The 27,902-nt window shown below is 42.0% G+C and overlaps 1 protein-coding gene across 1 annotated transcript; it reads right to left on the bottom strand.

Moving 5' to 3' along the window:
• Window positions 1-585: 585 nt before the first annotated feature.
• DLX5 (distal-less homeobox 5) lies at window positions 586-5,055 on the bottom strand. Its single transcript, XM_053609337.1, has 3 exons — window positions 4,349-5,055; window positions 2,315-2,499; window positions 586-1,265 (listed from the first exon to the last, which is right to left on the bottom strand). Exons 1-3 carry the CDS (start codon window positions 4,701-4,703, stop codon window positions 936-938), a joined length of 870 nt encoding a protein of 289 aa, XP_053465312.1. The 5' UTR covers window positions 4,704-5,055; the 3' UTR covers window positions 586-935.
• Between the last annotated feature and the right edge of the window lie 22,847 nt (window positions 5,056-27,902).

Below are 27,902 nucleotides of genomic sequence, written 5' to 3'. Positions count from 1 at the left end.
TTTAAAAAAATATAATAGGAATGAGGGAAGATTATTTTTTTCCCTTTCTTTTTATTTTTTCATCTCTGGACGAACCCTTTGAAGGGTAATTTGTCTAATTGTTCTGGCACTATGCAGAGGCTGAAGGGGTGGGGGTGGGGGGCAGTTCTCCAAGATAATTGCTTTGAGCTTAGAATTCAGAGGAGTTATTGAGGGATTTCTGCTGCCTTCTCACAGACACACAGAGTGGGAGGGAGGTATTTTGATTACTTTCAGCATTACTTTCTACCTGAAACAATTTGAATTTAAACTAAAATTATCTAAAGTTTTGTGTTGTTGTTTTTGTGTGTGTGGCTAGGCTGAAAACCACCTAAATATATATATGATACAGCAGTACTATAAACATTCTACATATGTATATAGACACACAAATACAGCATCCAATACGTACACATACTTGGTCTGCATGCGTATAGCTCCTGACTTCTGTTTTCTTTTGCCTTGTTAGATCTCTGAAGAGCTTGTCTTTCTTTAATTGCCTCCATAAAACTTTACTAGCTAGTTATCGGGGGGCAAAAAGAAGTATTTTTCAGAAACATTCTGCTGTCATGGTTGAAATAATTTTATTTATCCAGAATATACAGTTTAATTCCTCTATCTACACTTATTTACATGGTTAAAATAACATTGAAAAAAGTCTTTTGAAAAGTTGAGGTCATAGATTTCAAGGCACCATTGATAGTGTCCACAGTTGCGCAAAAAAGTTCATCTGTAAAAAAGGGGGGGGGAGGAGAGAGTCCTTTGAAATGCAATAACTTACATGCAAAAAAGCTTTACACATGAATCTTTTTTGTTTCCGTTTTCCAAACTTCCCCTTATGAATTCCTTTCTTTATGATATTCTAAAACAGCAAAACACAGTAGTCCCAAAAAAGTGAGCAAGAGAGAGCGGCCCATCTAATAGAGTGTCCCGGAGGCCAGCGCCAGCGGGTGCTGTAAGGAGCCGGGCGGTGGCAGATGGGAATTGATTGAGCTGGCTGTGCTTGGGTACCAGGAAGCGGAGTTCTCCAGGTAGCTGGATGCGGGGGACTGATTGGAGGTCGGAGGGTGGGCATGAGGGTGGTGGCTGAGCGAGCGGGACGAGCCCTGGGGCTCCCACACAGCCGGAGACTGCGGCGAGTTACACGCCATTGGGTCGCTGGAGCTGGGACTGTGCTCCGGGGGCATCTCCCCGTTTTTCATGATCTTCTTGATCTTGGATCTTTTGTTCTGAAACCAAATTTTCACCTGGGTGGGGGAACAAAGGCACATGTTACCGGGACACTCAGAGGTCGCCCGCGCCTCCCTGGGGTGGCTACTGGAAGCATCCTCGGGCCCCCAGGCAGCCTGGCCCTGCGGCCAACAAGCTGGGCCCGAGGCAAACGGTAGAGTGCTGGCCTCACAGGGCGCCCTGCCCAGCTCTGTGCCCACCGGCTACTGCAAGGGCATGACCCCAAAGCTTTTGTCTTTTGTTGGGTTTGGGGGAGGGAGGCGTGAGCGCGGTAAGTGGGAGCCCGAGGGTCGGCGGCGGCCTATGAGCACATGTAGGCCTGTGCAGGGCGCTCAGAACTCGGCGCAATGACGGTCTCCAAAACAATGGCCGGAGCCTGGCGGGGAGGGGGCGTGGGGATCAGGAAAAAGAGAGACCCCAACCTTCTTCACGACTCCACTCACTCCTTCCCCAGCTCTGTGAGGCCAAATTTCCCCTGAAGCTCAGGGCGGTGACTAGTACATTCTTTATGCTACTATAGGCCCGGCTGGGTTGGAGGAGTAAAGGAACAATCCGGGAAGATTGCCCCATACACCAGCGCCCCTCACCTCGCGACCCTCAGGCTGCTGGGGCCCGAAACTCCCGAAGGCCTAGGGCACTACCCTACAGTTTCTCCGGGCTGAGGCAACGTGTTCAGCCTTTGCTGACCTAGGACCGCTTCTAGGCCTCCCGGCCATGTTCTCCACGGGGAGGCTGCGCATTGTGAAGGGATCCAGATACTTTTCTTAAGGCTGCGAGACCATTCTAGAAATGAGCCTCCCCTTGTTTCCAACCTTACATACTAGCACCCCGCCCCCGGAGGCCCGATGTGGGAACATCTGCAGACAAACGATGAATCCCATTTCCACTGTCACAGTCACATGACAGCGACACAAGGCCTGACTCATGAAAAAAAGGGCGCAGAGGCTAGTGACTGTTAGTTTCTCTTGGGTACTAACGAATCGGCACCAGGCAGTCGGGACCAAACCCCAGCCCAGCCAGGCTTGCAGCCTAGGCGGGACCCGTGCACTGCCGCGGCTGGATTTACCTGTGTTTGTGTCAGTCCCAGCGAGGCGGCCAGCTCGGCTCGTTCTGGAAGGGCGAGGTACTGAGTCTTCTGAAACCTTCTCTGTAATGCAGCCAGCTGAAAGCTGGAATAAATAGTCCTGGGTTTACGAACTTTCTTTGGTTTGCCATTCACCATCCTCACCTCGGGCTCAGCCACTTCTTTCTCTAAATAATCGAAACAGACTTGGTTAGAGCTTGTAATCAGACAATGGCCCTTTTGCAGAAAGGTCTCAAATACAATCCTTGAGTTTCTTAACATGCAGTCTTCACACTTTCTCCATATTGTCACCTTTGCTTTTCAAGACCCAGAGCTATATGTCCCCTCCCCAGAAGCATGGAAAAGCGGGTGGTTATTGAATTCCCACTCTGTTCATTCAGGTAAATTTGTGCAAAGCCCTTCCTATAACACAGTTTTCATCTCAGTGTCCGAGATTCAGAACTTGCGGGCGTTCCAACTTATCCTGGACTTGTTTTTAGGCCCACTCTGTGCTCTTGGCATTTCTAGGACACAAGAACAGCCAACCTCTCCCGGGGCTTCCAGGGGGAGGCCCCAGGCCGTGACCCCGCTTCTGTCGGCGTCTGTTCGGGCGCCCGCAGAGACCAGACGCATGGGCAGGGAAGACGTTAACCGAGGTCTCCAAAGTTCAAAGACCCACAAGCAAACTATGCTCCTTCACTTCAGCAGCAAGCGGTCGCGGCGGCCGCAGACAGAGGGCCGATTATGCAGCCCCCATAATCTCGCTGCAGATCTGCGAGGGCACAGATGTGTCTGGTTTCTTTTGCAAATAGACTTAATATGTTCTTGGCCAAAAGAAAAAAATCTTCCACTTATGCACGAAATGCAGAGACAGTGAAAGAAACGAATACACCCCACCCCCGGGCTCTCTTTCAAAATTCATCGAGAGTTACACATTGAAAAGGAATCAGTGGCAGTGGGGTGTTTTCGTAGGAAAGGGGTGGCAAGACAGGACGAATTTCTTACTGTCTCGAGTAGGGGTGTGGGGGAGGGATGGGGCGGAGAGTTTCTGAAGGCTTGTTTTACAAACATGTCCTGGGGCCACAAGTCCCCCCCCTCCAAGTACCACATACCAGGACTGGGTAGAGAACGCCTCCAGGGTGTGTGTACGCATGTATGTGTGTTGAGCTTCTGGGAGAAGAAGGGTGGAGGATGAGCACTGTGGTCTGCCAGAGGAGGGGATGCTAATATTAGCAGGATTATTAATGTGCTAGTGGGAAGAGATCAAACCTGACCTCATGCCTCTCTCATACCGCCCAAGTTCACTAAACCTCTTAAACAGTCCAAGTAAGTTTCAAGATGGACTAAAAAGGAGGAGGGGGGAGGGGGAAGACACATTTTAGGCACCCATAGAGAAAGGAAAAAAGAATTCTCCTACAACGCGACCTCTCAGCAACCCTTCTCTACCTTTAAATGGCTTTTTGTTTTTGGAAATGCCTTGGATAAACCGCAAAGCTCTCGGCTAGCTCTTCCCAGGCGGGCTGCAGCTCCCCAACCCCCTACCCCCACCCGGCGCGCTCCGGGCACCCGCACCACGCTACTTCGCGGCAGACCCCAGACCTAACTCGACTGAGTATTGGAGGCAGGCTTCCACTCCCACTCGCACCAAGCCCGCGCGCTTACCAAAATGTCCAACAACTAACCTCCTTTATTACGCAAATGCCACTGAGGCTGCTTGATTCTTTCTTCTTTCTACCCCTACCCCCTTTGCAGCCTAGCGGCTTCCTGGCCAGGAAAGCTGGGAATTCACCGACTGAAGGGCTCTAGAAGGTGCCTGAGGACAGAGACACTAGTTCAAAAACCCGCAGGGTTCTTGCCCTAAGAATTTGTAAAATGCTGGCCTAACAACCTTTCTTGGTGGCAGAGTCGGGCTCCTACTCCTTTCTGCTGGGTGCACCTCCACGGCAGCGGACGGGTGGTCCCCAATCTACCACCCTCCCTCGCACCCCTGGTGTCCTGTTCCCCCTGATATATGCCTTCCTCCCCGCGCCCTGGTACCTGGCTGGCTGGTGGCACTCGGGACACGGTTGTAGGCGCCGCCGTACTGGTGGTAGGAGCTGGCGTAGCTGTAGTCGGCGTAAGCTTTGGCTGGGTAGCTCCCGGCGGAACCGTTCACACCGTGGTACTGATACTGGTAGGGGTTCAGCGCTTTACCATAAGAAGCCGAGGTAGGAGAGCAGTAACCATGCGGGGCACCCCCAGTGGGACTGTAGTAGTCGGAATCGGTGGCTGACGACTCAGGCAAAGTTGGCGATTCCTGAGACGGATGGTGCATGGCTGCGGACGTCTGGAACGGAGCTTGGAAGTCGCCGGATCGGATGCTGGGGACCCTTCTGTCAAACACTCCTGTCATCGCTCACTGGCGGTGGCGGCAGCCGCTGTTCTTGCTGGTGTGGAGGTGGCTGCTGCCTGAGTTGGCTGTGGGGCTGCTCTGGTCTAAGCAGACATGGCAGTGGGAGCGAAGGAGGAGGAGGAAGAGGAGGAGGCGGCGACGGCCGCGGCGAGGAGGAGGCTGGGAGTCGTGGAGTCTCTGTCTCCGGCCCGCTGACTGCTGGCTGAGGCGCAGCACAGCCTTGGTTAAATCCTTAATTGCGCGCTTACGCACAGCGGGGTGGATCGGGTTCCATTGGCCAGGGCCTACTGAGCAGCAGCAACACCCTAACCCGTCCAACTAGTTTTAGCACAACAAAGCATTGCTTAAAAAAGAGGGGGGATGAAGGCGGGAGGAGCGTGTTTTTTGTGTGTGTGTGTGTGAGTGCGCGCGCGCGTGTATGTGTGTTTTTGCTTGTTGGGGGAGGGGAAGTCTCAGTCAATCTGTTTTTAGTGAATGCCAAAGAGAAGGCAGACGCCCCAGCACCCAGCTCTGTGAGATCTGGAGACAATGTGTTCCAACCAGCAGACTCTGAAGTGCCTGTCTGGGGATGAGGTCCGTGACTGTCTCTCCTTGCTCCCCATCTCCCCGCCCCCATGGGCTGCACCCAAGGTGCTTGTAGAATTGAACACTGATGATGATATGGGGATGTAGGGTGAAGGTGAAAAGGAGCAGAAAACAGTATTTTTTTTTTTTTAACAGGGGAGTGTTGGGAATAAAGTTACAACTTACATGTGTTGAAAATTTGCGATTTGGGGTAAGAGAAAACTTTGTTTGCAGGAAATGAGTATCTCTCAGACAAGCGGTGAATGCACACTGTCCATTCATTGGTCAATAGCAGAGAGTTCCTGAAGTCCTCACAATGACTTTAAAAAAAATCATTGTCTTGAGCACAAATAACTTACTGACTTCTAAGTCCTTGCTGGCTTCCAAGAGCCACAGCCTCACTTCTTTAGTATTCTGATCTATTGAGAAGCCATAGGAACAGGATCTACAGACTATTCCATGGCCAAAGACTTTTAGAAAAGTTAACCGATCCATCTACGATCTGTCATCCCTGTGGGTAGGAATAAGAATGTCTAAAAGATGAGAAAGGAAAGGAGGATTAAAGCCCTTCTAGGAAGTCAGATGATCCCCACTGATTTTCCCCCACTAATTCCATGGAAGTGGCATCCAAGGCCAGCCTTTCCATTCCCCAGGCCTGGGTTCCCGTGACCTCTCCTTTTCTGCCCTCCCACCCCCATTAAACATCTTAGCTCATATGCAAAGAGAGAAGGTGTTCAAAAATTATACTCTCAGTATCTGCAGTCTAAAGTTTGCCTTTTCATGATGTGCTACTCCTGATCCAGCTAGGAGCTTAGAAATTTAACATGTGTCTTGTCCGCTCCCCATTTCCATTCCCCTCAAATAGGCAAATCCAGAAGCTGGACCCTGGTTTGGGGCCTTCCAGGGTCTTCCCTGTAGGGGATACAAGACCAGCAACCTGGGAGCTCCATGATCTATTCAGAGTGAGACTATCTACCAGGCCTCACTCCCTTCCTCCACTCAACTGAAGAAGAAAGCATCAAGTTAGTTTTGTCTAGTCTTAGTTTAGCCTTATATTGGCTGTGAAGCTACGTGGCCCAGAACAGACCAGCAGGGAGAGCTGAGGTGTCTGGGACTCGGTATAGGATGCCAGCCCCACACCGGAACTTTAAGCTGTGTGCATCAACCCTCTGCCTCTGCTGTCTGGGAGCTATAACACCACAACCATTGGGAGAAACTTCAGTGCTGAGTGCTCACAGAGAACCTGGAGTCCGGGACCATCCTCCTTCCTCCTCCTCCCCCTGGCCCGAATCGCCTGCAGACAGACGCCTCTGAGATGGATTTCGGGGTAACCAGAGGCGCAGCTGCCCGCGGGTCCTGATCCTCGCGCTAACGATTTCCACGCTGCTCTTCTCTTTCTAGATTTAGGCTGTGAGGAGCTACCGGGCGGCAGAAAAACACTATTGACCCCACGGGACTGGGATTCTGGTTTCTGCTCAGGAGAAGTTCTCCGCACCCATCAAGCCACATGTCACCTTGCATTTAATTACATGAATCAAATCTCTTTCCCAAATCAATCCCAGGAACAGTTCAAAGCGCCTCCCAGCAAAGGCAAGGAGGCAGGGCCCCAGGCAGCCCCTCTTTTGCACCCCCCATCCTCAACAATATTCGTTTAATAGAGATTTAAGAGTTCCAATGTGAAGGGCCAGTAAAGGCAATGCGGCTATGTCAAACAGGGCTAGCGATGCCCTCACACCTTTCTGGGAAGGTAGATTCCAACTAGGATGGGACTGGAAGCTTTGGAATTTGGGCAATATTTACACGTTCTGGATCTGGTTGAACAATATTACAAAGTTCTAGACCTTGTTAAATCCTCCCCCCAACACACACATATACACCCGCGGAGGTCAAAAAAGACATTTTAACCCATATTTTATAAGACAAAAAGAACTGGGACTGGAGTGAAGAATGTTAACTTCCTTCGAATTTCTAAACCGCTATGACATTGGCTCTCACTCCCAGCAGGGCCACTAGTGGAAAATGCGCCTCTGGGTGAGGCCAAATCTTACTGTATCTCTGACATTCTTGACTTCGTTTTGCTTCTTTTCTGGGTTAACCCACTTTTCTCCCACACCCTTTCCTTAAAGACAGCCCAGAGGGAGAGGGAACGGGAAGTTAAAAGCAGCCGAGTCTCTTCACCCGACAGTTTCATTTCATCCTACAATATAGTTAGTCATTGTGGGTCTCTGCTCTGGCGCCCTGGGCCTGGCCTGGCCTCCAAGTCCGACCCCCTCTCAGGGTCCACACGCGCCGGGCATCCCGGCAACTTTTGCCGGTACTGTGGGGTGGCTGTGACAAGCTGTGACAAGGCCTTGAGCTTTGCCCAAAGGCCAGCGGGCAGGACTCTGTTGCCTCTCAAAATGCACCCACAGACCCAGCCCTTGGAGAGACGGCCCTACGGTATCTAACTCCTCCAGCAAGTGCTCCCCACTGGGACACGTAGGAAGAATGTGAGTAATTTCATCTTTTAGTAGCGGAAATCTGCAAAGGGGTGGAGGAGGATGTTGCGGAGAGGGAACCCTCAGGAGAAGCACAAGTCTTTACCTCGAGCGCCACCCAGTGTTCTCGAGGCACAGCTCTCAAATGGCAAAGTTCCCAAGCTCGGTCACTAGCCAGACAACACCGTCTGGTCTTCCCTGTCCAATACCAAGTGGCTTTTTTTCTATTTCCAATAGATCTTTCTCCACTCTCACGCACTTTCCTTCCTTTCCTTTATTCCTTGAGCTTTGCACATTCATACAATTCCTCCCCCGTCCCATCAGCTCACCTTTATCTGGGTTTCAGCAGGCGGCCGGAAGTGGTGGGTAGAATCCACCGACCTCTACACCCACTCCAGACTCTCAGGTGTAACAGCTCTGCTCAGTCTCCCAACCCGGGTGACCGGATGACATCGGTGGTGACCTTTCTTCCCTAGACAGTTCTGAAGAAGCAGGTCCCACTCTAGCTAGATGAGGACACTTCTGGTGGTTACTCATTATGAACCGGAAAGATAGTACCACTCTGAGTCAGTAGGGAGACTGAGATAGAAGGGGGACAGATAATTTTAATAGCAGCATTACTCACTTTTCCCCTCTGGCCCATCTGGAAATCTGTTTACTCCTAGGTTTGCCATAAGTAGAACACATTTTCTTTGGGGCTTGAAGTCAGACAGTTTAATGTATTTGACAATAATTTATGGAAATGGATATATTTTCAATATGGAAACTTACATTCATTTAAAACATACATCGTATGCACCAATTGGATGCACTTAATTTTGGTAAATAGAAACCCCATAACACGCTAGCACTTGATATAAACAATGCTTTTTGACTTTAGAATTTCTATCAGTGGAATACTTATCTTTCAAAAGTCTGTTCTTGAGCTGAGGTATATTTTTCTCTTTATTTTTAGTGCTTTATCTATTACTTTAAAATATCTAGTGAAAAATGCTGTTAGGGAAGTTCATTGTCACAAGGTCTTTATTGATTATGGTTTATAAAACATTTTTTTAAATCCCAAACAAAGCTGGTTGAATCATACATTTTGTGAAGGTAAATCTGAGTAATCATTTTCTTTACAATGGATCTGCAGTTATTTATTTATTTAGAGACAGAGTCTTACTCTGTTGCCCAGGCTAGAGTGTCATGACCTCAGCCTAGTTCACAGCAACCTCAAACTCCTGGGTTCAAGCGATTTTCCTTCCTCAGTTTCCCAAGTATTGGGGACTACAGGCACCTACCACAACACCGAGCAAGTTTTTCAATCTTTAGTAGAGACTAGGTCTCCATCTTGCTCAGGCTGGTCTCAAACTGTGAACTTGAGTAAGCTTCCTGTCTCAGCCTCCCAGAGTGCTAGGTTAATAGGCATGAGCCACCATAAACCTAGCTGCAGTTATCTTTGAGTTAGGATATTAAGACCACTTATTAACTCAAGGTAACAGCCCTGAAATATTCAGTGTGATGTTTGCATAGAAAAGATATATTTCTGTGAATGTAGGTGAGATTAAAAGACATGGGTCATGACTGCAAAAGTAGTGAGGGCTTTCAAAAATATTTAATAAGTCAGTGATTGGCTTTTGGCAGTACAACTGAATGGCCTTTTTGTCCCAACACAGGCACACTGACTCAGAATGATATTCAGAGGTGGCTCATCTTCTGCATTAGCAAATCCGTTTAATTTCCCATCCTTGTTCAACGATCTTCCCAGGTCCTTGATGCTGAACTAACTAGGCCCAGGCCAAAATGTGTAGCAGCCCATATAAACTAAAAATGAGGTCATCCAGGGAAGAAGAAGATGGAAAAGGGGTGTGAGTAGGTGATGGAAGGGATAAATAGAGGACTTCCTCCCATGCTGAGATTAATTATAACACCCCCTTGTCCTCAAGAAAAACGTGTTTGATGTTAAAGAGCATCTTCAACAAAGTAATCTCAAAGGATTCACTGGCAGGCAATTATATACATATTCTGAATAAATTAAAAATCCCCAGTGGGGAAAACTATTTTCCACTTAATTCCAACCTAATAGGATTTTTCAGTTTATTTCCAAATGATAGGGCAGATCATAGACTTCTACACGTTTTGTTTTTGTAATTAAGACATTAAAATATGTTTATTCATTTAACTTAAACGTAACTAGCTAGGAAAAGGCCTTAAGTATCCACTCAAATCTATTCTCTATGAGGAGGCGAATTTAATATACCACAGCTGAAAACACTTCAAGTTCATCTAAGTAGGAAGTAAATGGGATTATATTATTATATGTCTTTGCAAATTGAAATTGAGGCATATTCTTCATCCTAAACTCAGATTTCATCTTCTTGAAAGGAAGGTTTGGCTATAATACTATTTACAAAATCTTTATTCTTCTTAAAGATATATAAATATTCCAATTAAAAAAAATACCCCTTGTGGAGTTAAAAGAAAAGTAATTGGCAGACAGGAATTCAGAGCTATGATCCAGCTCTGGCAAGGAAAAGCAAGAGTGAAGCTTAAGACATCTTAAATAACATCCTAATTCCAAGATCAATTTAGAATTTTAGAGTTCATTGATCCTAAGCCACTGTATTTTATGATCTGACAACCCTGCATGCAAAGATGTAGAAAACCAGTTCTAAAGTAAAATCCATTCAGGTTATTTAAACACTGTGGGCCAGGTAAAACCTGGCTACCAACATGTATGCACAAAAGCAGACGGTATAATTTTAGTCATTTTTGCACTCTGCCTTAATTATATCATTTTAATAGATTTAAAAAAACAGCAAGAAAATACAAAACCCTTTTCTACAGCTGTATTTACTACCTTACACCTTACAGAGAGAAAAAAATTCTTAAACAGGCAATCCCAGTCTGAGATAAGAGGTTTCCCTGCTGTGTTATACAGCACAATCAGCCGAAGGCACAGTGCCCACCTGGACTTGCATCCCTCTGTGCTCTTGCAGAAGAAAATTAAGGCAACAGAAAGGAAAAGTCAATAGCTTTCCAAGTGAAGTGTAGCTGACACAGCAATGCAGTCACTTTTTGAAATTGTGGACAGACAAGATCTATTACTTGCAGTCAGAATCTTAGTAACACTCAATTTATATAGGTCATGGACGGGTAAGCAAAATTTTACTTTTTCATCATTAAGTCTTCAGTTTTATTTTATTTCACTCTTTCAACATTGCAGGTTCTTGGATGGTGTGTGTAGCAAGGCATAATAAACGTATGTATTCCTGTAATTTATTGCTGCATCCTGGTTTGCAATTTGGGGCATGTAACTGCATGTGCCCGATGCTTCTCACAGACCCCTCAATCAATTGATGTATGCATTTCAGTTGGTTACTTAGGAAATCAACTCTTTGACAGACCTCACTTTGCAGTCAACCTACTATGTGTCTGCATGTACTAAAATGAGGTTTAGAGATGTCTAGAATTTTTATTACAAGTTCCAGGCATTCTTGAAGTTGAAGGAGGGAAAGATATTCCTTATGACACTCTGGACTTCAGCTAGCTACAGGATATGGAAAGATGTTGTGTTAAATATTTTCCTAGGTATAAAAGCTAAGAAGAAAAGCAACAAACAAAATAAAAAAATAACAGATACAGGGAAGAGTAGCTGTATTAATACATGAAAAAAATTCAGAATGTATTATTGGATGTTTCTTTTCCTTACATCTTTTCATTGCCTTCTTTGTTATTTGAATCTCTAGCTGCTTTGAAGGTGTACTGCTTTAAAGCTTTTGTACACGTGCTAAGAGTTTCAGAGATATTTCATTTAATGTTATAGAGTAACTATGCTAAGTCACTGGTAGTTAACTTACACAGCAATCTTGGAGAAGGTAGGAAGAATTTTTAGCAGTGAGAAAAGGAGATGAACCAAAGAGAAGATCATCTTTGCTTCAGGGATAATGCTTTTAATAGAGGGAAAGTAGCTAATAATCAAAATTGCTTGACAATATTTCCTAACCTGTAACGAGAGTGAAAGAGATTAGAAAAGAAATAGGTGGAAGAACAGAAAATAAAAAGAGAGAAACAGAACCACTCTGCTCTCTGAATGAGAATAATCACTGGGGTGACACTTAGGGAAAAGCCCTAGCTCACTCAAGGACTGTCTTTGGGGGACACTTCTCAGAGAAACTGGAATGAATGGGGTAATAGGTGCTAATGATTGTTCACTTCTTTGTGACTTTCTTTTACTAGGGTCATTAAAAATCCAACTTGGCCCTAAATATTACAGTTTAGGGAAAGTGTTCTCTAAATGTTTCTAAAATGTTATTGGGCTCCATTTCTCTTCACAGTCTTATGGTGAACATTTGGCGTGCCTTTTGCAAATTTTATAGACCTTTAAATGGTTTGTCCCAAAGGGATTTCACATATAATTCACTTCTACTTTCACAGTAGCCTCGAGAATTAGCTGTGTCAGGCTGTTATGGGTGGTCCTCAACTTTTATGTATTTGCCTTTCATTTAAGTTGAACTTGCTCATGTTCCATATTGGCATTTGTACCTCACCCTTTATTGGTGGGGTTGAGCAGAGATGCGGTGGCACTGCCTGCCAGCCACTGCTGTGGAGAGTAAAGTGCCTGCCTGGCCTTTGAGGACTGAAGTGAACATTGCCCTATGTGTGTCCCTTCCACCCCACACTGTACCTAGAAATATCTGAGCCTGGAATTGCTGGCTCAGTGTGGGGCTACCGTTTCCCCTTATCTGACTGACTGCCTCTTTCTCCTAACTGACATCCTTGCAGTTCTTACTTTCTCGTGGGCATGGAGGGTAAACATTGGGCTTGCTGAACCTTCAGCTCCAGGTGTGGAGAGTGTGTGGCCCAGGTGTGGTCCAGGTGTAGGTCAGTGTACTCCTGAGAAAAGGGAGGTATATGGCTTAGCTCTCTCATACCCCTGAAACACAAATGGCCACCTCACCTGCTCTCCAGGTGGCTGGGCCAGAGCAAGCTAGGGGTTTTATATTTGGTTAGCTCTTTGGGAATGGATATCTACTTTCAAATATGTTTGTTTTTGAATAAAGTTACTCCTTGAATACCTGTTTGACAGATTAATACACTGAGACCCAAAGAGACCACTTTCATAATAATAATACCTTGTATTTGCTTAGAGTTTTAAAACTTTTTCTTTAAACTTTAGAGGTTTCTCATATAATTTAATGTTTATTCTCACAGTACTCCCAGAAAGTAAGGCACAGAGAGCCCTGATTTCCTAACTTCCCATTTGACACGTGCTATATAAAACTGTGTCGTTACCTAAGAGTAGTCAGTTTTCCCATAGGTTAGACACACACACGAAGAGTTGGTTATAGTCTAATGCAAACTTGCTACTCTTAATATTAAAAATAGTCATATTAGGCCATTTCTACAGGCTGAATCCTTTGTGTATATTATTTCATTTAATCTTCGTAACAGCTTGTAAGGCAGTGCATCATCATCCTGTTTTATACTGAGAAACATCAGACAGAGACGTTAAAACAATTATGAGCCTGTGGCTAATAAATTTATTGTGTGGGAATTCTCTAAAATCAGAAATCCTATACCCTATGGAAAATAAAAGCAACAAACAGAGGCTTTAAATACCGGACAGCATTTCTGTTGCTACTCTCTTCGTTATCGTCTTAGTCCTAAGGACACACACGATAAATTGCATCGGTTTCAGTTTTAATAGTTTGTTTATATCAACAGTTTTCTTTCCCTTTAATGAGTTTCACTTTTCTTTGGAATCCAGTTGTTAGATATCAGCACCCACACTTTAGGAAACTTTCCCGAGATAGGCTGTGTATCTGGAGTAGAAAGAGTCTGTAGTATTGGAGCAAGGAACATTCAGGAGGAAGTTGCCCTAAAGGGAAAACTTAATTCTGTAACTGGTGTTGAATGTCAATGAGCGCTTAGCCCCAGGAACTAACTGATGACAGACACACACAGAACTGAGGAGGTTTTGTCCCACCATTTGCGGCCACTCTTTTTGCCATTCTTTCTTTCCTCTTCCTTTCCATCTCCACATATGTATCTAAACACATCTGTTTGTAGAAATTTCGGACAAAATTTTTACAGTGTTTCCTATCAAAGTTACATTTAGGATGATCCTATAATTTGTCATCTGAACGGGGACTTTTTTTTTTTTTTGAGACAGGGCCTCAAGCTGGCACCCTGGGTAGAGTGCTGTGGCCTCACAGCTCACAGCAACCTCAAACTCCTGGGCTCAAGCAATTCTCCTGCCTCCGCCTCCCAAGTAGTTGGGACTACAGGCGCCCACCACAATGCCTGGCTATTTTTTGGTTGCAGCCATCATTATTGTTTGGCGGGCCAGGTCTGGATTCAAACCCGCCAGCTCAGGTGGCTCCTTAGCTGCTTGAGCCACAGGTGCTGAGCCTGAACGGGGACATTTTTGAAAGTGAAAGATAAAAACTATACTAGGACAATAGAATTAAACTTGAATGGTATTGGCCAAACCTTGATTTCGTGGTATATTTCTAACACACACCCAAGGTCTTCAGAAGGCCCTTTTGACAGTCCTGTCTGGTAGCCTGGCAAAGCAGAGATTTTCTAGATGCCTTAGAGTTGATCTATATGGCTTATGTCAGCTAGCGAGGAATGGTAAGGGCCACTGCCTGTGGTTATGCAGGCTGTGCACTGCACAAGTGTTCTGTGATAAAGGGGAAATGGGAGCTGAAATCTAGCCTGCCCCATACCCAGGACAGGGACTGCATTTGCCTGAATGGAGGAGACTGTGTTTCTAACTCAAGCAAAAGAACCACATGGGCTGGAGGAGTCCCTGAGCACCACAAAGTTCAATTCTAACTTTCAAGTCTAACTTTTCCTATAATGTTCCTCTATATTCCTTATATCATTTTGATTTTTATCTTTTGAATAGTTTTGGCAGAAATTGTGGCTTTGTATTTTTTATAGCACTAAATCTGAACCCCTCACATAATAGAAAACTTTAGAGAATTGAGACTGGAGGCTTCCAAATGCACAAAAGTATATAGAAAAGTTTTCATTTCTTATCAGCTTGGACATTCCTAAAGCTTTTCAAATCTGATATATTTAGAGGATAAATCCTATTTCCTTTTTCCTGTGAGATACACCATATGTAAGTAAGATCTCTGTTACTGCCAAGGTCTCTTCAAAAGGTAAAACTTTGAGGACTATTACCCTTCACAAAACTTTTAAAATGTACTCCCTGCCCTTGCAAGAAAAATGATTATATGGTGCAATTAATGTTGGACCATAGATCCAAAGAACAATGAATGTTTCAGACACAAATTGCTTTTGAGAAACATAGTCCTATTCTTGGCTTGAAGACATTCATGTAGGAAATTAACAGAAAATTTTAATAAAAACTCTTTGGATAAAGAAAATTAGATGAAGAATGCCAGTTTGTCTTTTAAGTTGCTTGAGCAGATCTGTCATAACAGACATTGCCCCAGATTGTGGAACCCTTTCCTTCTCACATCTTTTAATTGTAGTAGAACTTACAATGCCATAATTTCCTTTCATTTTTGACAGTGTTATACTATCTTTATAGACTTACACTGACAGCATTTCATCTTGACATCATTAGATCATCTCACCTGACTTCTGCATGGCTCACATTATTGCATTATGATGGCGCTATACAATTACCAGTGAAATGAATAGGGTATTAACATGATTACTGAAAAAAAGTTAGCACATACAGATATAGCATCCGGCATTTGAAAGCATTTTATAGCTATTAATTAGTCTGCTCAATACTCCTAGGATCCAGCAAAACTTACTACTCTTTTTTTACCAAGTAGGATAATAAAGGGAGTGATTTTAGACAATGTTATAGGACCAGGCAGTGGCTGAACTTTTCTTAACTTCTTTGACTTTTTTTAGGCCTAGCAAAGTTGGGTATAAAGATTCATAGTAACTAATCACTATCTTGAAAAGCCAGAGAGGTGAGGAAATTCCACTTGCTTTGAGTATTCCACTTTCCCTACTTTCCATTTACATGACTGTCATGGCAAATGATGAGAATCCATTCTTCTAGGTTTTGTGAAAGTTTTGGTAGATAAGTAATCTTGAATTATTTAAAGGCTCCATCTTAACCAAATGGAATTGATTTGATCTAGGAAAATCACTTGATGTGATTAAAAGATGCTACAGAAACAACTTTAGGACTATAGACATCTTGATAGTTGAAAAGCCTTGAAATTTTGAGCCTCAGTTTTCTCAATCATGAGGTAAATATGTATGGCAAAGATATTGGGGCTAAAATGAGATGACAGATGTAAAATTCTCAGCTTGGTGCTTGGTCCTAGTAGAAGCTTAACAAAGAGGATTATTTCCTATAATTCAAGAGGCCTTGCCTGAGCTGACAACTGGTGCAGAAACTTTGGTGGCTCAAGAGTGGGACTTCTCAGGAGACATTTCTTTACTCTTAGCCCTTCTTTACACTGCTTGGATGGGGTAATAGTCCAATCTCTTGGATTCTTATTTTTCTCTTTGATATTCTCTACAATGATTTGGCAGTAAAGGAAAGCAGTGTCAGCGAATGAAGCCTATAGATGGGTCAGAACTTGTTTGTCTAACTTTGACTAATACTGTTTTACCCATTTTTTCTCCACCCACCTTCAAAAGGAAGAAACGAAATGAGAGGAATATAAATTTTCACTTTAATTGAATAAAGTCATAACACCTGGAATTATACGTATGTCCCTTTATATTGGCCTATTTATAGCCATATCTACTTTGAGACAAACAGTATTTTTCATCAAATGAGCTTTTGAGGGCAGGAATATTGCATCTGTTCTATCTTAGGCACAACCTTCAGTCTTTCTTTATACCTTGGGATTTACTCTTTCCTCGTAACTCCCAACCTGGCTCATTCTCAGGTCACCTCAGGCCCTGCTATTGCATAACTTCCAATTGGTCTTCCTACCTTGGTTCTCTTCCTTTGCGCCCCCCTCTGGCCACTTCACCAATGATAGCTGTTCCCTATGAAGTCTGAACTTCACAGCGTAGCACAGAAGTCTTCCAGAATCTGCTCTGACCCCAACAGTCCAGTGTTTCTCCATCTCCTTTGAGCGCCGCAAAGAATGTTCAGTCAAGTTGATGTCTAACTTGTTGCCTGATCATACCAAACATTTTTCCACCTCTGTGCCTTTGGCTGTGTATCCCCTACCTATATCCAGGATTCAGTATAGGAAGCAGAAGCCATTCCAGATGTTTTAGGCATCAAGGTATTGAATACAGGAGATTGGGCACTTACAAAGTGTCAGAAGAGTTAGAGAGATAGTCTAGGCTGAGCGTCTGGGGAAGACTCCTGGAGCACCAGAGAGGGTAATTGCAGAAACACTAAATTCAAAACCTTCTGCTGTGGGAATAACCCAGGGATCAGAAGCTGCTGCCATCACTACTGCTACAATTGCCTGTCAACCAAAGAAGCTGGAGAAAAAAACATTGGAATGCAACTGGGGGAAACCACAAAAATTCCTTTTTCCCATACCCTGTTACTAACAATAAAAGCCAATAGGATATGAAAATGGCCTTTTGTTCACTTCTTCTTTCTACATTGAACAGAAGGCCATTTATTGTGCATTGCAGAAAAGTCTTGCTGTACACAGAGGCAACTAGAAATAAGTTTGGATGAACGTTAAGAGAGCCAGTTTAACACCAATCCCTGGAAAAGGGAAGGAATCTTTTCTGTCTACCAAAATTTTATTTACCCATTTCAACCATCAGTTCAAATGTCTCCTCCACAGGAAGTAGTAAACAATGTTAATGGTAAATCTTGATGGTCCTAATCATCTTTAACTTATATTGAAGAGATGGTCAATACATGGTTCACATAGCCATACCATGCCTTCCTACTCCTTTGATGTCATCTCACTTGAATTGCAAGATTAAAGCACAAGATTTACTCAGCCTGGAATTGGCCTCAGAATCCTTCTTAAGTCATTGAGTACTTAAGTCATAGTACTCAAGTCATTCTCAATCAACTGATAAGAAATAATGCTTTAGAAAACCCCCTTTTGCCATCCTTGACGTCTATGCTGCAGGCACCTGGACAGGCTTTGATTATTTTGGATTGCAATTCTGAGTTGATTATTCCCTAACCTCAAAGTATGATGGTCTGCAGTAAGGATATCTGTAAATGTGTGAAGAAAAGTAACTAGTCTTGAATCATAGATTTTAGATCTGTAAAAGGCTTCAGGAAATGACCTGTTGAAGCTCTTTGTCTGCAGAAAGGAATGCTTGGGTTTATAAATGAATAAATTGTGACGCAGAGAAGTGAAGTAACTTTCTTAGATTGTAAAAGTAAGATTCATTTTTTAATCTGATAACAAAATACACGGATTACACTTCAATGTGGGATCATAAACAAATCTACTTCCTATTTTTATGCTTTTGTGTTATTTATAATTATTACAGTTTGTAAACATAAACTTAGTAACTGAGTCTTTCTCTTTTTTGTTATTTCTTTTCTACCAGGAAATAATCACAACTGGCAAACAGAAAACAAAAAACAAAAACTAAAAAAGCAAAAACAAAAAAAACAGAAACCTACCATAAAAATAGAAGCCATATTATATATTCCCATGTCCAACCTTAAGAAAAACTGCTAAGTAGGTGAAATTTATCTAAATTGACCTCTGTCTTTAAGTATTCCTTTTTTCTTTCTCTTAGGTTCTCAGAGCTCTCTTCTGGGTATTTAAGGTTTCCAATAGGCTTTTCTTCTCTGGGAATTGCACTATATTCCAGAGCTATATCATTTACCATTTCTTCCATTCCTCAGGGTGCTCACCATTTAGAGCTATTGACCTAAAACTGATGAAGTGATGAGCATTTCATGTACCTATGCCTCCCTATAATCCATATCATCTCCTTATTACCTTTACCTAGCCTATTGCTCCCATAACAAATTACCATAACCTTAGTGCCATAAAATAACACAATTGGTTATCTTACAAATCTAGTGTGGGTTTCACCAGACTAAAATCAAGGTGTTGGCAGACTGCATTCCTTCTAGAGGCTCCAAGAGAATCATTTCCTGTTTTCAGACTGAGGTTCCAGTTTTCTTGCTGGCTGTCAGCTGAAAGCTGTTCCAAATTTCTAGAGGCCACTGTGTTCCTTAGCTCACAGACCTCTACCTCCATCTTCAAAGCCAGCAACAAGGAATGGAGACCTTCTCATATTGCATCTCTCTGACCCACTCTTCTGCTTTTAAGGGCTAAGATGATTATATTGAGCCCACTCTAATAATCCAGAATAATCATCTGCTCTCCAGGTTGTAAACTTAATCACTTCTGCACAGTCCCTTTTGCCATATAAGATAACTTATTTAAGGTTCCATGGACTAGGACATTGACACATTTGGGTGGCTATTATTCCACCTGCCTCACATGCTTCCACAGTGTCACACCATCCTGATCCACATTTACTTCTTTATTTCCTGACTTACTTCCTTCTTTCCTGTTATCGTTCTTAATACCCCCTTTGAGCACTTAGTACAATGATAGGTACTATATGTATCAGGGATAGAAAGATAACAAAAGCATGGCTCCTGACCTCAAGTTATTATCTATTGGTTCTTTTCTTATTCTTCTCATTGATTCTTTTTTATATCATATCTTTCTTCTTCTCCACTGGGGCAGAATTTGGAACCTGTCACATGGAGTCTGTCTGTGTCCTATTTCTGAAATAACTCATTCAGTGCTCTGAATTTTCTGCATATCAACCCATGATCCCAGATCTATTTCCCCTTTTCAGACTTCTAAATTATGGTCATGTATCTTCAAGTAGACATTTCATTTTATTCCATGATTACCTCCAGCTCAGGATGGAATTCACCATTATGCTTCACACTTCCCATTTTCTTCAAGGAATCCAAAATTCTGTCAGTCATAAAGGTGGAAAACTTTGCAATCAATCCTGACTAACCTTTGTCTCTTATTTTTGGAATAAGATGCTTTTTAAAGGAGGGTGATATAAACTTACATGTTTTATCATTGGGAATATCTAATTACCCCTAAGATCTTATATCCAGACCAAATCTGGCCAGCTTTTAGCAGGGAGTGTACTTCATAGTATGACAAAAGCTTACCTTCTGCCTTTGATGGGTAGGACATGAAATTCTGCCCTAGAATACACAAGAGATATAACACAAGAGTTGAAGCTGAGAGGAAGAGGAAAGGCAGATGCTATTCATTCTGGGAGCAGGAGAAAAAGAAGGACTAAATCAGTGGTAGAAAAGCAAGCTGTGATTCTCTGCTGTACTGAAGTTCCAGAGTGAAAGTTAGGAATGAGGGGGAAGCCATAAACAGAGCCTTTCCTCCCTGAGGTAGAGCTTGAGAGAAGCTCACCAAGCTTCTTTTTGGCCTGGAAGACACTCAGACTATATTTCTTGGGTCCCCTTGCCATCAGTTGGGGCCATGTTGCCATTCTGGCCAACAGAATGGAGCAGGAGTGATGGATTCATCAATTGTAGTTTGGGTCATTAAAACCCTTAGTGTGGTCATCCTGAATCTTTCAAATCTAGTGGAAAACTCTGAGGACCTCAGGCAAGAGTTCTTCACATTTTTTGAGCCATTATGTATCCTTGTTGCAGTTTGGTGGAGCCTACAAACTGTTTTAGGAGTGTTTTCAAATGCATGAAATAAAACCAAAAGATTATAATGAAAACTAATTATTTTAAAATATAGTCAATAAACTATCACAAAAAGCAAATCTGTGTTACAGTAATATATGTGCTTCTTTATGAATGCATTAAGTCATGAAATACAGTGGCAGGCATAGTAACTGCCATAATTCCAAAATAGTGATGACAAAATGATATATAGTGATAGCTGCAATACCTATAGTGTGAAATAAAATATCTGTGATTTATTTTGATGACAAAGTCAGATCAAACAGACATCTTTTGGTTGACAGAGGGCACAAGGAACCACTCAGCCACCTTTGGCATAGATCATGTGGATTCGAGGCCTTTTCCTGTTCACTGCCATTAAGCCACATAAACCATCCCCAACCTTGCTACGTATTCCCAGATGTTACTTCAGGGTGCAGTAGGATGAGGGAGAGAAATTTCAAAGTTTGATCCACAAACTTTAAATAGACTGAATTACTCAAAGGAAGAGCTAGTTAAAGCTACAGAGAATGAAATAAAGTCATTGAGTAAGTTTACCCTTCCTCCTCTTTCAGTGGAGTGGGCTGGAACTCGTGAATAAAGTTAGATTAGTAGGAGACACCAAAGGTGCCAGATGTGATGTAGGGAAAACTTCTACCACTTTGGGAGGAGAGAAAGCCTGGATTTTCTGTCCCCCACCTGCCTGGGAAGACTAGGGAAAAGAAAGAAGGAGATGTTGAGGAAGCAACGTGGAGAGGCATGGTCATAGCTTCCATCTCTGGGCTGATATTTGCAGATATGGGGGAGGGAGGGATTGTTAGCTAGGTTGTGGAGAAAGAGGCTTTTGATATGCTTCTGGTTGGAATGCCCAGAGAAGGCCACCATGTGTAGTAACCCCATAACAAGAAAATACCACAAATGTAGAGATATCGATATGGATGATTAAAGAGAAGGCTGTCTTCCTCAGCTCCCATGTGATGTGCAGGGACTCAGAAATTTCTGCACGTTTCATGGGACAATATGGAAGATGCCTGAGTGGATAAACTTTTGTGGGAACTGTTGTGGGAAGGGGTTAGGTGACCCTGCTCACAGAATCAATCAGGGCAGAAAAAAAATCACAGAGACTCAATAGATGATTACAGCAATGTATATTATCATGATGGAACAGAGTCAGCAAGGGAGGACCATTGGTTTTGGATCAAGTAAAGAGAACAGCATGAATGTTCCCCAGCCCCAACTCAGCAGACAGAAGCCAGGACTTGGATGACTATTCACAGTTCCAACTCTGTCATTGCTATGATGTCACATGAGTCTCCACTGTGAGACAGTGAGACTCCACTGTGGGGAGGAGCAGAGAAAGGGAGAGAATCTGAAGGAGGCAGCTTTCAAAACAGACTGAGTGCCTACCAGGGACTTTAAAACAGAGAGACTAGGACATTTGGAATTTTAAACTTTGTTGGCCCCAGACTCATACTTAGGGTAATGGAGTCTCATAAGAAAGGTAATCACTTACTTATAGAAATCATTACTTATAGAAAAGAGAGAAGCGAGATTTTTTTCCCCTCATATGCATAACTCGTATAATTCCAAATTTTATTACACATCTCTTTCTGTGGTAAGATAACTTGCAAAAAATGGACCTAATTCTTCATTCTTCTGTATTTATTTTCTAACATGGCAGCTCCTTCCATCAAGACGTAGGCTCTATTTTTGGAATCTGAGCTGGATTTGTGACTTTCTTTGGCTAAAAGAACATGCTGGAAATCATGATACACCAGTTTCAAGCCCAGGCTTCAGGAGGCCTTTCATTGCTCTCCTGGACTTCTATTATCTATTATCACCATGAGAACCAACCTTGCTAGCTTGCTGGAGAAGAGAGAACTCATGAGGACACAAGTCATCTTAGATGATGTCATCCTAGTCCCACCAACCCCTAACTGACATAACAGATGACTCATAAATGAGCCCTGCTGAAATCAGCCAAGTCTGTTCCAGAAAAGCAGAATCCTTTAGCCGAATTATAGATTTATTATAAAGAACACACAGTCATTCTAAACCACCAAGTATTTTGATTGGTTTGTTATACAGCAATAGCTGACTGATACACCTACAGAAGTAATAATATGTTCTGTTGCCTCTTTTTTTCCTGTCATGTGTCATGATAACTGCTTTATCTTCTTACTTTTTACCTCTTTTCTCCACTAAACCATCTTGTAATTCCGAGCTAAATCAAACTTTCTGCATGCTTCTTTCTTTTCCCTTAAGCTCTGAGGATTAGAATAACAATGGTATTTGACATCAAATCATTCCCTGGTTTTATTTCCTGGGATACAGTCCCTTCCCCTTGCTGCAGTCCCCAGTCTTGGCCTTCCTCAGCACTCTACTAACTGTCACCCTGTAGCTCTCTTCCCCAATTAAGGCCAGAGATGCAGATTGCTAGTCTGGCATGCTCTTAGTAGTCTGCTCTATACCACTCTCAACCAGTCCTGTCTCTGGAGAGGAGTTTTCCTAACTGTTTACATCTACCCTTATTTTGGGAGTCTTTTCTGTGACTACTACTCAACCTTGGTCAACCTCTCCATAGTTACAGTGCTCTAAGGCCTTCAAAAACAATGCCTATACTTTTAGTCTCTCAGTTATAATGATGAAGAAACTAAGACCATGAAGAAAGGACTGGATATAATGGAATAAATGTAACTTTAAAAAGAATTAAACCCTGATTTTGCAACACAGAAAAAACTGAAGACATCAATAAGCCAGACACCAAAGACCACATATTGTATGATTCCTCTTAGATGTGTATGAAGTACTGCTGGGCCTTGAATGTTTGTCCCATTCAGGACTCATGTTGAAACTTAATCCTCAATGTGGCAATATTGAGAGGTAAGGCCTCTCAAGGATTATGAAGGCTTTGCCCTCATGAATGGATTAATCCACTCATAGATTAATGGATTAATGAGTTACGATGGGAGTGTGACTTGAGACTTCATAAAAAGCTGGAAAAGAGACCTGAGCTAGTACACTCAAAGCCCTTGCCATGTGATGTCCTGCACTGCCTCAGGGCAACGCAGGGAGTCTCCACTAGCAAGAAAGCCCTCAACCTTGGACTTCTCAGCCTCTATGCCTGTAAGAAATAAATTCCTTTTCTTTATAAATTATCCAGTTTTGGGTATTAAATTACAAGCAACAGAAAACAAACTAAGGCAGGTACCTAGAATAGTCAAATATGTAGAGATAGAAAGTAGAACAGTTGTTACTAGAGTCTGGGGGGAAAAGGGCAGTGAGGAATTATTTGATGTGTATAGAGTTTCAGCATGAAATGATGGCATAGTTCTGGAGATGCATAGTACTGATGGTTGCATAATGTGAATGTACTTAATGCCACTGAACTGTGTACTTAGAAGTGGTTAAAATGGTAAATTTTACATTATGTATATTTTACTAAATATAAATGTAAAATAAAGCACCGTGGGGTTCCACTTTGCATGCACTAGAATTGCTCTAAAAAAATTTTTAATGGGGGGGGGGAAGTTTCCAGTACATTCAAATTAGCCAAAACTTGGCATAGGTCTCCAACCTCTCTCTAGAATCCTTGAGACTTCATTTTCCTTCTGAGTTAGAGTCTTATCTGTATTCTGATGAAAGTACTGCCTTGCTTGGACGCTTTCCCATCTCTTCCCTTCTGAGTCCAACCCCCCGTCTTTTGAGGTCCAGTTCAAATCCTGTTTGCTACAGACATCCTCCCAGTCATCACCCTAACCTTCTGTCCTTGAGCTACTCTTGACCTTATTGTTTGTACCATAGTTTTTTTTCCTTGAGAAACTTTAATTTTTTTTAATTTAAAAATTTTATAGCAAAAAAGTAACATTTTAATGTATATTGTTCTAACTAATCATATGTGGATCATTTTCCTCTTTATTTTAGACGTTTGTACCACTACTTACTTTTTTTCATAAATGGCTAAACATTATTTAAAACATTTAAAATAATTGTTTATATATTCACATACTGGTAACCCATATCAGCATTCATTTATTTTGTGCTAAATTCTCTCAATCCAACTAATCTATGCACATCTTAAAAAAAGGAAACAAATTTTTATCTCTTTGATTCTCTTATAATGGCTAATACAGAACTCTGCACAGGTTGTGGGCCCAATAATTATTGGCCCATGATTTGTTTCTATGTTGTTCCTGCTGATATAATTTTGACAGTGTTTTTTTGGAGGAAAATGCCTAATCCAGTGTTTCACAATATGTTTTTCATCTTTGAACTCACTTGGCCCAAGCTTTTATAGACTTCTTTTTTTTTTTGGTCATCATCTTCCCCATGAAATTTTAATACTACAGATAGATAGTCTGTCTCTTTATAAAATATCTGTATGTATCCATACATAAAAAGCTACCACTCCATTGAGAATGCATGCCTTAACCTGAATAGATGGACTTTTAGTGAGCTGCAGCAAGGCAGCACAGAAGATGTTTGGGGGGTTGTCCAGACATTTTGGGCTCCTCAAACCACAGCACCATGGGGGTTCTTCTGTTCTATCTTCTTGAGTACCTAAAAACTCTGCTTTTGTGCTTTCGTGATTATTACTTTTTGTGCTAGTCTCCTGAATTCACAGGTGAGGGCAGGACCTGAAAATATCATCTCTAAAATGTACCAGTTTAAATTTCTAGTTGTTGGGTTATTAACTTATTCACTTATTTTGAATGGGAAGTAAATAAGCAGCTGTAGTTGAAACAAGGAAATATACAATATTGCCTCTTGTCTTCAGACATAAGGGTCAAATTGGAAAGGATAGAGCACAGTATACAGGTTAGAAGATCACTGCTAGCATATACAGTGTCTTGTCTGATAGGACAAGGCACCCTTTCCTTCACGTCCTACCGCCATGGTCCAGTGTGCATAGCCTACCTGTGCTTGAGTTCTTGTCTCCAGGTGACTTTATGGAGGGAGCCACCTGCATACCTTCAAACAGTAATACCTGATGAGACAAACATATCAATATGGAAATTAATGTATTTAAATGCATTTTATTTTATTTATTTATTTTTTGAGACAGAGTCTGATATTATCACCCTCGGAAGAATGCCATGGTGTCACAGCTCACAGCAACCTCAAACTCTTGGGCTCAAGTGATCCTCTTGTCTCAGCCTCCCAAGAAGCTGGGACTATAGGCTCCCACCACAACACCCAGCTATTTTTAGAGACGGGGTCTCACTCTTGCTCAGGCTGGTCTCAAAATCCTGAGTTCAAGCAATCCACCCGCCTCAGCGTAATCCCAGAGTGCTAGGATTACAAGTGTGCACCTCTGTGCCTGGCTGATTATATTTTTTAAATTTAATTTAATTTTTAATTATTATGGTACGTAATAGTTGTTCATCTTTATAGGGTACATGTGATGTTTTGATACATGAATGCAATAAGAATTAATCAAATCAAGGTAATTGGGGTATCCATCCACTCAAACACTTAACATTTCTTTGTGTTAGGAATATTCCAATTCCACTCTTTCAGTTATTTTAAGTTATACCCTAATTTACTGCAGATTATAGTCACTTTGTTCTGCTATCAAATATTGTTCTTTCTATATAACTTGCTGACTATATTTTTGCATACATTAACCATCCCCACTTTATCCTCCCCTTACCTCTGATACCCTTTTCAGGCTTTAGTAACTGTCATTCCACTTTCTATCTTTATGAGATAGTTGTTTTTAATATTTATCTCTCACATATGAGTGAGAACATGCGAGATTTTTCCTGTGCTTGGCTTATTTCACTTAATATAATGTTTTCTAGTTCCACGCATGTGTTTGCAAATGGTAGATTCATCCTTTTTGTGACTATATAATATTCCATTGTGTACATGTACCACAATTTCTTTATCCATTCATCCATTGATGGGCACTAAGGTTGCTTCCAAATCTTGGCTTTTGTGAATAGTGCTGCAATAAACACGAGAATGCAGATATCTTTCCAATGTTCTGAATTTCCCTCCTTTAGATATATGCCCAGCAGTGGGATTACTGGATCATATGGTAGTTCTATTTTTAGTTTTTGAGAATCCTCCATACCATTCTCCACAGTGGTTGCACTAATTCACATTTCCAGTACCAGTGCACAAGGGGCCCCCTTTCTCCATATCCTTCTCAGATTCGTTATTGCCTGACTTTTTGATTTAAAAAAAAAGCCATTTTAACTGGGGTGAAATGCTATCTCATTGACGTTTCGGTTTCCATCTGATGATTACCGATGTTGAGCATTTTCTTCATGTGCATGTTGATGATTTTTGTGTGTCTTCTTTTGAGAAATGTCTACTCTGATCCTTTGCCCATTTTTAAATTGGATTATTTGATTGTTTTCTATTGAGCATTCTAGTTATCAATCCCCTGTCAGATGGGTAGTTTGCAAATATTTTCTCCCATTCTGTGGGTTATCTCTTCACTTTGTTGATTGCTGTGCAGAAACATTTTAGCTTGGAGTGATCCTGTTTGTCCGATTTTGCTTTGGTTGCCTGTGCTTTAGGGGTATGACCCAAGCAGTCCTTGGTCTGACCAATATCCTGAAGGATTGCTTCAATTTTTTTTTTTTAGTAGTTTCATAGTTTCAGATCTTAGATTTAAGTCTTTAATCCATTTTGATTTGATTTTTGTATATGGTGAGTGTTAAGGGTCTGGTTAAGGGTCTTCTGCATATGGATATCCAGTTTTTTCAGCACCATATTTGAAGAGACATCCCATTCCCCTCTGTATGTTTTTGGCACCAGAGTCAAAGATAAGTTCACTATAGATGTTTGGATTTATTTATGGGTTCTCTATGCTGTTCCATTGGTCTATGTGTCTATTTTTACGCCAAGATCATAGTGTTTTACTTACTATAGCTGTGTAGTATAAATTGAAACCAGGTAGTGTGATTTCTTCAGTTTTGTTCTTTTCACTCAGGATGGCTTTGGCTATTCTGGATCTTGCGTGGTTTCATATAAATTTTAAAATTACTTTTTTTCTGTTTATCTGAAGAATGCCATTGGTATTTTGATGGGGATTGCATTGAATCTGTAAATTACTTTGGGTAGTATGGACATTTTAACAATATTGATTCTTCCGTTCCATGAGCATGGAATATCTTTCTGTTATTTTGTGTCTCCTCTTTAATTTCTTTCCTCAATGTTTTACAGTTTTCACTATACAGATCTATTACTTCTTTTGTTAAGTTCATTGCTAGGTATTTTATTTTGTTACATTTGTAACTATCATAAATGGGTTATTTTCTTGGTTTCTATCTCAGATTATTTACTGTTGACATATAGAAATGCTACTGATTTTTGTATGTTGATTTTGTATCCTGCAGCTTTACTGAATTTGTTTATCAGTTCTAGTAGTTTTGGGGTGAAGTCTTTAGGTTCTCTAGCTCCATCCAGGTTGTTCAATGTGATATATCAACCAAACAAAGGACAAAAAACATATGATCATTTCAACTGATGCTTAAAAAGCATTTGATAAAATTCAACATCCCTTCATGATAAAAACTATCTGCC

The sequence above is a fragment of the Nycticebus coucang genome, chromosome 11, assembly GCF_027406575.1.
Source record: "Nycticebus coucang isolate mNycCou1 chromosome 11, mNycCou1.pri, whole genome shotgun sequence".
Classification (NCBI taxonomy): domain Eukaryota; kingdom Metazoa; phylum Chordata; class Mammalia; order Primates; family Lorisidae; genus Nycticebus; species Nycticebus coucang.
Note: the sequence above shows the minus strand (reverse complement) of the source record. Positions and strands in the feature narration are given on the sequence as shown.

Excerpts from the sequence above, each read along its gene's own strand:
- DLX5 (XM_053609337.1), bottom strand. The coding sequence starts at position 4,703 with ATGACAGGAGTGTTTGACAGAAGGGTCCCCAGCATCCGATCCGGCGAC. Across the intron at positions 2,500-4,348 it reads GAGTGCCACCAGCCAGCCAG|AGAAAGAAGTGGCTGAGCCC; the intron begins GTACCAGGGCGC and ends TCGATTATTTAG. Across the intron at positions 1,266-2,314 it reads TGGGACTGACACAAACACAG|GTGAAAATTTGGTTTCAGAA; the intron begins GTAAATCCAGCC and ends TCCCCCACCCAG.